Below are 12,599 nucleotides of genomic sequence, written 5' to 3'. Positions count from 1 at the left end.
TAAATTCACTCAATAATGATATCATTTCAAATTATTCTAATTTGTATTACTAATATATAAGTTAATAAAATGTGAATTTAAGATTTGATATATTATTTTGTTATAAACAATAAAATTAATCGAACTCAAAATCACACTTGCGCACATGACAAATCTATAAATTAAATTTAGATATAATATATATTTGTGTTGACTTTATCATGAGCGTCATCAAATTAATTAAATTACATTTGGTACACATTTTCTTAATCAAGTAGTACCCCGTGTGATAAATACCTATTAATCCGGACCGGTTTTCCAAGCAAAGTGCGTAAATTCATAGAAAGATTGATAATCTATTAAAAGATTATTTTAAATTATGTTTATCTATATTTATGATATTTTAAATAACATCTAAAAATATGGATAAACTTATTAAACATTTTTAAATTTTTTCTAATGTTTGTAAAAATGTTTGTCTATATAGATGAACATATTAAATATCTTTAGATAAGTCGGCCAAAGTGAAAATTGAGGATCCAGATATTTATTTCGAACCATCAAGTCAACGGATTGAAGAAGAAGTTATCAACCTTAGACCTCAAGTTAACAAGAGAAAAACTAAGGTCTGTTCTAAAAGAAAATTACAATTTCTCCATTTCAGACATAATAGAAGAATTAGGAGAAATTAAAAAACTAGAATAAGAATCAACCCATCAACAATATTACTTGATATATCAGGAAAATATCAGAGGGTATGAAGGAAATCAAATTCATATCCTAAGGAGGTCAAGAAATGATATGAATTTGGGGTTCTTGACTAAGTCTATGCTACATCACCAAATTTATTAGAAATATCAGCACTATCAAAGTGGATCTAGGAAACTGTTCATGAAACCTGGGCAAACAATAACTATTTGTCCAGATGAAACATTATAGAGCTCTACTTTTTCAGTGCAACATCATAAACAAGTGAGAAAGACTCACATGAAACCTTTCATTTTATCAAGCACATGAGACCATATGAAAATCCAGAAGCTCAACGAGCATATTATTGAAGAAGATATCTCCACTCAATGAGCATAATAATTATGGGTCTGTCTCATAGAGATGGACAAAGTCGAGTTTTCATTTAATTTTTAACAAAATTTTGTAAATGAATATTTTCTGTTAATCACTATGAAAAGAAAAACTACAAGTTTTGCAGAATTTAAATTTGAAATGAAAAGACATTTTCTGCAAAATACCAAACTACTGGTGAGCTAAGAAACTCGTCGGAAATTCTGCAACATATGACACAGATGAGAGGATGGTAAGAAGAAATCTATCCACAATGCCCAAATCAGAAAGAACTAGAATTTGGAGAGGGTTTTAGACCCAGATCTGATAGAAAATATAATGTGGAGACAAGTCCAAGTGGTGAAGGACCACATAAGTCACGTTTTCCTCGGAGACCATACAAAAGCAAAATATTCCCCGACAAAGGTAAATATGTCATGTGATAAAACCACTTTAATAGTGGAGAATGAACCACTCAATTATCACAAAAGTACGGACTATTAACTAGTGGTTTAAGAGGACCATTGATCACAAGATGTTGTCGGTCACAAGTGACAAGAAAAATAATTAAGAAGTTTGAAGTAATGTTTCAGATCGGGAAGGCTTCTATAAATACCAAGGAAGATGAAAGATATATTCTACCTCTTCAATTTTTTTCAAAATAAAATTTGTAATATTTTCTTCAGTTTATGTATATTTTAATTCAAGTGGGTCTCATTTGAGACCGTCTCACGGATCATAATCTGTGAGACATGTTAACCCTACCCATATTCACAATAAAAAGTAATACTCTTAGCATAAAAAATAATATTTTTTCATGGATAACCCAAATAAGAAATTCGTCTCACAAATACGCCCTGTGAGACCGTCTCACACAAGTTTTTGCCTTTTAATTCTAGCTACAATAAGTAGCTAAACAAGCTCCTTATCCTTTATAGGAGTTTAATAAGTAATAATATTTTGTATGTTTAAATAAAAATACCAAGAGTTTCTACCTCTGTCATGTATTATTTTCAAATTAAACTTATTTATTGTATACTCTGAGGTAAAAAAAAAAAAGATACATGATTGTGTTAAGTGCCGTTGAAGGGATCTACTTCTGGAACCATATGTTATGCCTGCATGGTTAAACTATGAGAAGCAGTCTGTATAACCCTATGGATATGACCCGACGAAATTCCGGTCAAAAAAGTAAATTTTTTAGTGTATATTACGGAAGCATAATGAGCTATATGTATAAACCCTCATCTTTATGATGCATAGATTAAAAACTTTGCATAACCATCTGTCTTTGGATATACTCGATAGATGTAACAACACAGTCCTAAATAGACAAGATTGAATTTGCACAAGTATAAATACTTGTGCGGTGCCTTATGACAAAAATGAATCACTAGAAAACCAACTCTTTTACACAAAAACCTATCACTAGTGATTATTACAAAAAATCAATTTCCTCAATACTTTGAGAAAATAAAGCTTTCTAAAAACTACCAATATTATTAAAATGAAAATAAGAAAGCAAAACTTGATCCCGAAAAGCACGATCAATTAGATGCAATCTTCAGTCAACATCGTTACGGATGTTGTCTGTAGATGTTGGCAATATTCAGAGCAACACGGTGATCGCCACTCTTCAAACAGCAACGGCTTCGAGAATTATTTTCCTCTGAAAAATCTTCTCTTCCGTGTATGTATGATCGATATTCAAGCCGCCGCTCACCAGTATCCTTGACCTCTTATTTATTGGTGAATCATCTTATCTCTACAAAGAAACCTACAACAAAAAGAAAGTAAGAGTTTTATTAGGAATAAACTCTTTTTAAACATCAATATCATATCTTATCAATTCATTCTCAACAGTAACAAATCTTCGAATATATATCTCAATAACTAAGAAAGGTAAAATCATATTAAATATTTATTTAGTCAAAGCAACAAGGAAAGCATGTTGTTAAGGAAATAATTTAAGTAAAGAAATATATCAATTAAATTCGGAAATAATATTTCTCTTCAGACGTAATGTTTGTGGAAAAGAGTTGAAACTCATAATTTTCTGGAGGGGTGGTAATTTTCTGGAGGGGTTGGTATCGATCCAAAGTCGTATTTCGGCATGCAATTCAATGAATATAAATGTGAGAAAAGGACGTTGCTTTGCATGAGAATAATTATGAAGAGTAATTGGCTATATAATTTTCATGGAAAATAGTCAATTTAATATTCTAGGTTGTAATGTTTTCTTTCTAGGTTATCTAATTAGTCAAATTTATCTTTTAATCCTGTAACTTTGGTTTTTGTTGGTTTTTAGTCATATTTCCCCGAAGTCCTAACTTGCCAGACACATCATCAATTTGCGATTCTATGTAAGCATTTTTCAGTGTCATATCAATATTTTTCGGTGTGGCGTCAGTGCTCTAACGAAACAAGACTAAAAACCAACAAAAAAAAACTAAGTTATATGACTGAAACACAACTTTGAAAAATTAAAAGAACTAATTACAAAGGAACAATTAAATTTTTTATTATCTGATTTGTATTTTTTCCAATTTCGGTCCTATTAAAATGAATTTGCATTTTTTGTCCCGTAAATTTTTTTCAATTTCGGTCATGTTAAAAATGAATTTGGATTTTTAGACCCGTAATTACATGTTTTTTTTTTTTGCATTTTTGGTTCTGTTAACAATGTGATTGCATTTTTAATTATGATTAACTAGATCAGAATTATCTAATTATTTGTAAATTGATTATATGATTAACTAATGCTAATACTGAAGATTGATGAACAATATTGAAAAAACCAATGCTGAAGCTAGAGAATTTGATGGTTTAGCTAGCTAGCTGAAGTACCATCAGCCATTTGCACCATTACCTGGCCATTAGTGCATCTTATAGTTAGTTAGTTAGTTAGTGTAATTAATGACATAAACTTATCTGAATAGGATAAAAGAAAACGTTGGTTCGAATAAGAAAAAACCATCTTGTAACTAGTTAGTGTACGTGCTCCCATGCATGACACAAGTAAAACTGGTAGCATCTCTTCTTCACTAAAATATATATATACAATCATATATAGTCCATTCTCTAGTAAAATCTTGAAGTTTTACTTTCTACTGGATTTTAATTCGTTGCCGATTTGGAAATTAGACCTGCTTGTTTGTGAAAGAGTCTCTTGTTTGACCAAGAATATAATGTAGTGTAGAATAATAGTTTAGAAAACCCTGTTTCCTTGTTAATTCTCTGCGCATAAAATTCTCGTTTGGACGTATGTTTCTTCTGGTTCGGGCAATCTTTTGAATTATTTTCCACGTTCACAATTGAGCAATTTTGAGTAAGTCGTGATATTTGTTTAAATTCCTTGATGCTTACAATTTCCGTTAGGTCATATGTGGTTGGTGTCGCAAAATATGGGCACGCGCTCACACCTCGAAAAGACAGATATTTAGTAGTATAACCGGATTGGACGATGAAAAACACAACCTTGTTGATTAACATAAATTGAGTTGAATTGGTCTTTTTACCAAAACCATGTTAAATTTCTAACGTAACATCCCAACTTGTAAAAATATTGATACAGTCGTAGATAAGGATTGGCAGGAATAGTTCCATACAGTCGTAGATAAGGATTGGCAGGAATAGTTCCATATTTGAATATAATAATCAAAGTTGGTTTGTGATTCAAAATAATTATTTGTTTTTGATACATTTTTTATATGACAAAAACTTGTGTCAGACGTTTTCACGGGTCGTATTTTTTGAAACGGATTTCTTATTTAGGTTATCCATGAAAAATTATTATTTTTTTACCAACGGCCGACATGAACTCAATATGTTGCATTTTTAATGCAAAACATTAAAACACCTTACATACCATTAAACTAACTAACTTTATATTATGAAAATCTATAATTTAACAAAATTAATACACAAGACATCTTTAATTAAAAAAATTCGTATTAAAAAAATAAATTATTAAATCAAACATGTAATTAATATTTTATATATACAAATTCATTGTTAAAATGAAACAAATGAAAAATACAATACCAAAAATGTCATTTACCCTATAAAGAGAAAGCAACTTAGAATAACTATTTTGGTGTAATGACCACTTCAAAATTACAATTATCACCCTTATTTTTAATTAATTATTAATTATTTATTTGACAACTTATCCAAAAAATGAAAATTGCTCATGAAAGTAGACAATATATTTTTCTAATTAATTAAATAAATAATTTTAGATAACTATTTGATAGTTTTTTAAAAAAAAATTAATAATAAATAAATAAAAAAAGTTGAGAGATCTCATAAAGCAAGGATGTCAGAGCCCAACCCATGATCCAAAGCCCAGTCCATTTAATATTGCACAGTATTTTGTTTTTAAATAATCATAATAATAAATAAATATTAAAAAAAAAACATCAACCTTTCTCCATCTTCGTTGTCCGAAAACTGCATTTTTTTCTCAACAAACTTCGAAGTTTCGTCTGTCGCTTGTGGCCGCTCCGCTTGCCCAAAAATTAAAATAAATACATATTTGAGAAGCCATCGATGTCAGCTTTCTATTGATACCCATTTTGCAAAGAAAATCACGAATCCAAGCCACAACCATAGCCGACCTCCGCCTATTTTCGTCGGAAAATCAGGAGGAAACATGGGTTTCAGGTAGTTTGAAGCTTGAGGTGTGATTTTCTGGGCTATCCCGAACGGTAACACGAGCTTTACTAAGAAGAATGACAAATTAGAAACCAAAACCAGTTATTGATATATTAGGACGGATATTACAATTGAGTATCGTGAATTCGTACCAAAATGAGATTCTTGAATTGAATTTCGGAGAAGGGGATATAATATTGATTAAATTGAGATGTGTCTGCCTGATTTTTATTTAAAAATATTAAATTAATTAATTCAATCAATTTTTATGTTAATTTTTTCAATATTGTTATATGCTTCAATATTGTTATAAATATTAGATTGCTAGTCTGTATATATAATTCATAATACTTGCGATTAAAAATAAATTATGCAATATAGAATCAATTAGATCGTGTACATGCAATTTAAATTTTGGTGTCACTAATTAGATGGTATAATTATTGAATTTTATAAACGATAATTTAATTTTCTATAATTTAATATAATATGGCTATATTTTTAGAATCACTTATTTGGTTTATTTCATATTTCAACATTAGATTACTAAATATTAAAGTACTTTCGTAAATTTTTTGTTTTGCACGCAATTATTTTAGAATTGCGTAATGAAAACCACAATTTTTTTTGTCAAATAACAATAATATGTAATTCGGGCAGAGACTGATATATTTTGATTAATGTGGTTTTTTAGATTTCTTCGCATATAAACTTAGATTTATCATTTTCAAAATCAAAATTTTCAAGTACAACAAAAAGTTTAGAAATCCGAGAAGGATTTGATGCTAAATTTGGATACACACACACATATATATATGGGCTGATATTTTCTGACAACGGACAAGGTTGACATATGTGTCCCGAAATTTGGTCTCAACAGCAGTATATAATGCATGCTAGCCACGTGTGGAGTTTATTCCCAAACCCTACAGCAAGCTTTCTCCCATGCAAGAACAGCCGTCATACAAGATTGAATCTCACAAGCCGCAGAGAACATTCGTAACGCTGATCTTTTGGGTGAGCCCAAATTCTTTAGCAGCTTGTTTTTTACATGTATTTTTTTCCCTGATTTGGCTCCTTCTTTTATCTTCAAATATCAGGACTTGGGGGATTGACCAGTGGATATAGCGCACGATGAACACTGAAACAGGCCTCTGCAAGCTCGTCTTACCAAAAACTGGTGGAACTGAGATGGTTGTTTTCTCTAATTTTCTACTCTTCATTTTATGTTTTTTTTTCTAATTTTAATTATTAGGCTGAAGTTTTGGTTTTGATGGAAAGAACATATAATTGGGTCTTTTTTTAATTCATTTAGCATTTAATAGATGAAGTATTAGATCTATAGAAATTGAAAATGTAGAATCTTAAAATTCGAGGATTTTGTCGGTGGTTTGATGCAAGATTTAGGAAACATTAGCTACGGCTCCACTTCTCCTACGAACGACCAATGCACATGCAACATGGTATTTCGGTTTGAGAAAAATTACTGCGAACTAATCACAGCGACGGTTTGCAAGGCGTCTAAAAAACCATCCAAGTGCCTTTCTAATAAACCGTCGCTAGAAATTGCTATGAAATTTAAAACAAAAGAAAAGGACGATGAAAACGATCATTATTTTTGGCCACGGTTTTTGGGCAAGCATAAATACGTTTTGCGATGGTTTTGGCATCATTAAGCTTATCTACTGTTTTTCTTAAAGCGTCATTGAAGTCAATGCTGGTTTGTTTAAAATCGACACTACGTTAGCGACTCTTTTAAATTGCGACGGTTTTTGTATCGTTAAACTTAGCGACGGTTTTCCTTATAGCATCGTTAAAGTCAACTTTGGTTTGTTTAAAATCGACATTACGTACATTAACGACGGTTTAAAAAAACAGTCCCTAACATGTTATACATTAAAATTCAATAGAAAGTTTATTTATAAATATATAAATATTTTTGTATAAAATGTAACAACGTTCGAATAATTTCTTAATTTTGTGGATTGCTAGTAGCATGTCTTAAATTATTTATCTTATGTAACAAACGAGAAGTAAGATTCTGTCATTAGGACACTATCCCAACGATGCATCTAAGGGTGGATATACATGCCTGGTTGGGGTAGTTTGAAACTTCTCTTAACAAAATATGTTTTCAGATGTTATTAATTCAGAGAAAGTGCGAGATGAAATATTCTCTATTCAAATTAATGATGCTATTTGCCATTATCGTTACATGTCCAAAAATTATGGAAAATCAACATTATTTCCTTTGTTTCAAAATCCTAGGCGCATCTCTCTCTTTTTTTTAACCTTTTTTGAAGAAAATATTAGAAAATGATATCATATAATTTATTTTATTGATGTATTCAGTATTCATAGTATATATTACGTCACTTGTGAGACAGTCTCACAAATCTTTATTTTTGAGACGAGTTAACATTGCTCATATTTACAATAATAAGTAATACATTTGGCATAAAAAATAATAATTTTTACTGAATGACTCAAATAGGAGACTCATCTCAAAAATCGACTCTTGAAACCGTTTTTAGAAAGTTTTTGCGATACTATATGGTTATTTGGAGTGTAACGCAATTAATTTTTTCGTGATGAATTTTTTTGTGCTTTTGTTGTACATGAGAACAAGATTTTTAGTGATAGCAAATTGGCAATAGTATGTGTATTAAAAAAATATTTTTATGGTGCTTTCTAGCTTTTTATCGTTAATATTTAAGAAATTTGAATTAAATTGCTTCACAAGTATCACTCGTAGAAGCAACATATTTTTCTTATGAGATTTTTCAAAAATCTTTTTTTTTTCATTGAATGGTATTGGTATATCCACGAATTTTTATTTAATTGATTATTTGAATTACTCCGGGAATAAGTGCTATGATATCTTGTTATTTTTCATGACAAAAGTAATAATATTGATTGAGATTCCTCTTCTACAGTATAATAGACACATTTGCAAATTTATACTTAAAGAGGTAAAATCTAAACAAACTTGTAATTCGTACCAAGAATTTACAAAACATACTGAAATTAATACAGCAGAGTGAAAGCTGAGTTCATGAACATTTGTTTTGACTGTAAATATGCTATGTGAAGAAATAGTTCGTAACATTATTTTAGTAACAATCTGTTAATCACAAATAGAAATTCACCACGTATATTGATTATTAAAAATTATAATAAAAAAAAAAAGTTATAACTCATTAACTATTATGAATGTTAGGAACCATCAAACAGAAAATGTTGTTGCAAAATACTTTTTCCTCCTATGCTACAATGAAGACCTAAATTTTATTAGGAAAACCTTATATATGCATACATATCTATATAATTCATGCACGTTATTTTGGGTACTGCTAGCATAATCCATTCTTTTTTACTAATTACCATAAACATAGCGTTTGCCGACAAGGCAGAGATCAATTTTCTTGCTACTATTAAGTCCAGGCAACACCTCCATGTCGATGTCTTCTTTCTTCATTCCATGCGGCAACTCCCAGTCAAAGGAATAAAGAAGATTGGCAAGTGCAAGCTCCACCATAGAGATTCCTAGGTTGATTCCCGGGCATCCTCTTCGTCCAGATCCAAATGGAAGAAACCCGAAATCGTGTCCTTTGTAATCGATAGTGCTGTCCAAGAATCTTTCGGGGATGAATTCTGTGGGATTTTCCCAGTATTCAGGGTCTAACCCGATTGCATAAGCACTCACATAAACTAAGGTTTTTGGTGGGATTTCATAACCATCAATGGTGCATTTTTCTATGGTTTCCCTAGGGATAGAGAGTGGAGCGGGAGGAAACAATCTTAATGTTTCTTTGATGATTGCTTTTAGATAAGGAAGGTTTTGGATATCATCTTCATCTACGGTACCTTTGTTTCCTACAACGATTCGAACTTCTTCTTGTGCTTTCTTCATTGTGTGGGGCATCTTCATCATAGTCGTCATTGCCCAAACTATCAACACTGCACTTGTGTCTGTTCCAGCTACAAATATGTCCTGTAATCGTATGATAACTAGTCAGTACTCTTACGAAGTAGTATTATCTAAAGAGGTAGTTTTAGTTCGATCTCGCCTATCATAACATGTATAATTAAAGAAGACTGTTGGAATATAAATATATTTTTTCATCAAGGATGATAGAGAATGGATTTGATTGATTCATACGATGAGGATTCCCTTGATGTTGTTCCATCCAACTGAAGCCGCTTGGTCATGTTTCAACCTAAGCAAGAGATCTAGAATGTCACCATTCATGGATTCCGGCCTCTTTGGATCAAGGTGGTCATTTATAAGTTCTTGAATAAACATATCCAAATCCCTAAAAACCTTGTTCAGCTTGGAATCCATTCCACTTAATTTGTCAATCCAACTCAACGAAGGAAAATAATCACCCACAAAGAACCCGGCTAGCATTTCTTGAATTTTTTTGAAAAGTTCATCGAACCTTCTTTTTCCTTCCCCATCGTACTTTTTACCGAATCCAGCTCTACATACAACACCGTTACTCAACAAGAACGCGGCGCTGCTCAAGTTTATCAACTCATTCGAATTGGATTTCTTGATCATATCTTCAATCATGCAAGAAACTTCATGATTCCTAATGGGTCGAAACGAAGCCACCTGCTTAACACTAAACAGATGGAGGAGGCCTATTTTTCTCAGTTCCCTCCATGACTCATTGTAGGGAGATGCAGAAATATCCGAGCCATTGTAACTAAGTTTGTTTAAGGTAGTAAGTCGTGGCCTTCCTGAGAGCGCTAGATCATTGTCTTTTAGTGCTAGTTTGGCAACTCTTGCTGATGAGACTACAATGGTCCGTCGAGAACCTAATTTCATCGACATGAGGGGGCCATACTTCTTTGCAAGATCATGGAGCCACCAGTGGGGATGATCCGGATCGAATTCATGCAGGTTTCCGATTAACGGAAGCCCTTTTGGACCTGGTGGCAGGAGAGCAGTTTTTTTGCTTATTTTTTTGTGTTTTAAAAGATGAAAAAGGAAGAATATTGAGAAAGATAGAAGGACGAGAAGGAGAATCATCGTGTCCAAAATATGTTCAGATTTGCGAGAGAGGACTTGTGTTATCATTTGATTCAGCCAGTTTCTTTTTTCTGGTATTTATAGGAAACACCGAAGATATTGGTCTTAACTATCTTCTCTAGATAAACACTATAAATCAGTAAGTCATAAGAATTATCCTTAATGGTGTTTGAAATCGTGAACTCCAAATGTATTCAAATATATTTATGTTGTTTCGAGAAGTAAGATCATAAATTTTAAATACATCATGTACATATTATAGAGTATTTTGTGTTAATAAAGTTGAATCTCAAGTTCATCAAATAATAGTATTATTTGAAATTCATTATATTTTATATTATTAATGTATAATTATTAAGATATAAATTTAATATTTGAAGTTTTATTATAATTAATAAAATTAATTGAAATACATGGATTTCCGGGCTCAAAATCAAACAAGATATAATATATATTTGTGTTTACTTTATCTTTAGCGTCACCCCCAAATAATTAAATTACATGTGGTACAAATTGTCTTAAATGAGCAGTAGCGAGAATGATAAATAACTATTAATCCGATCCGGTTTTCTAGGCAAAGTGCCGTTGATTCAAACAAAAATTGATAATCTATTCAAAAATTATTTTAAATTTATATTTATCTATATTTATGATATTTTAATCTATACTTATATATATTTTGTTAATCTATTCAAAAATTATTTTAAATTTATGTTTATCTATATTTATGACAAGATCAAAGTTTTTCATTGAGTAATTTAGTAATGATGGTTTTTTGTAAAATCAATTATTATGATAAAGACAAAATTGACAGATTACGTGTTTGTTGAATAAGGATCCAGTTTGATTGAAATATCAAAATACTTTGATTTTTGATATTATATTTTTATTTGATTACAAATAAAATGAACATATTGTGTATTGTTAACTCTGTCTTTGGTTTGTACACACTTAAGTAATTTAGTAATTATGCTTTGAGGTCAAAATTAACAAATTACGTCTTTGTTGAATAAGGATCCAAGTTTTTCATTGTGTATTGTCAACTTTGTCCTTAGTTTGTACACACTTAAGTAATTTAGTAATGATGTTTTTGTAAAATCGATTATTATGATAAGGTCAAAATCGAAAAATTACGTGTTTGTTGATTAATGATCTAGTTTGATTGAAATATCAATATACTTTGATTTTTATTATTATATTTTTAATTTGATTACATATATCGTAAACTTATTGTCTTTGGTTTGTACACACTTGAGTAATTTAGTAAGTATGTTTTTGTAAAATCAATTATTATGATAACTTCAAAATTAACAAACTACGTGTTTGTTGAATAAGGATTCTTTTGAATATCAAAATATTTTGATATTTATTATTATATTTTTTATTTTGTTATAAATAAAATGAACATATTTTTTTCCTATGAATACTTTGATTTTTATTATTATATTTTTTATTTGGTCATAGTTTGTTGAATAAGGATCCAATTTGATTGAAATATTAAATTATTTTGGTTTTTTTATTATATTTTTTATTTGATTACAGATAACATGAACATATTTTTTCTACGAATACTTTGATTTTTGTTATTATATTTTTTATTTGGTCATAGTTTGTTGAATAATGATCCAAAATCAAAATAATTTTATTTTTGTTATTATATTTTTTATTTCGTTACAGATAAAGTGAATATATTTTTTCTGATGAAAATCTACGTATGTGTTGAATAAAGATTAAGTTTGATTTAAATATCAAAACACTTTATTTTATTATTACAGATAAAATGAACATATTTTTTTCTAGAAAAATCTTCTTAAAAATCATATAATATACGTAAAATTGTAAAAGAATTTTTGCAATTGAAAACAGG

General features: G+C 30.0%; 1 protein-coding gene across 1 annotated transcript; it reads right to left on the bottom strand.

Annotated features, from left to right (window-relative positions):
- Nucleotides 1-8,963: 8,963 nt before the first annotated feature.
- On the bottom strand, nt 8,964-10,769 carry LOC140829997 (strychnine-11-hydroxylase-like). The gene is made up of 2 exons (XM_073193278.1): nt 9,857-10,769; nt 8,964-9,688 (listed from the first exon to the last, which is right to left on the bottom strand). The coding sequence occupies exons 1-2, from the start codon at nt 10,730-10,732 to the stop codon at nt 9,071-9,073; spliced, it is 1,494 nt and encodes a 497-aa protein (XP_073049379.1). The 5' UTR covers nt 10,733-10,769; the 3' UTR covers nt 8,964-9,070.
- Nucleotides 10,770-12,599: the final 1,830 nt, after the last annotated feature.

Source organism: Primulina eburnea, chromosome 4, assembly GCF_022965805.1.
Source record: "Primulina eburnea isolate SZY01 chromosome 4, ASM2296580v1, whole genome shotgun sequence".
Classification (NCBI taxonomy): domain Eukaryota; kingdom Viridiplantae; phylum Streptophyta; class Magnoliopsida; order Lamiales; family Gesneriaceae; genus Primulina; species Primulina eburnea.
Note: the sequence above shows the minus strand (reverse complement) of the source record. Positions and strands in the feature narration are given on the sequence as shown.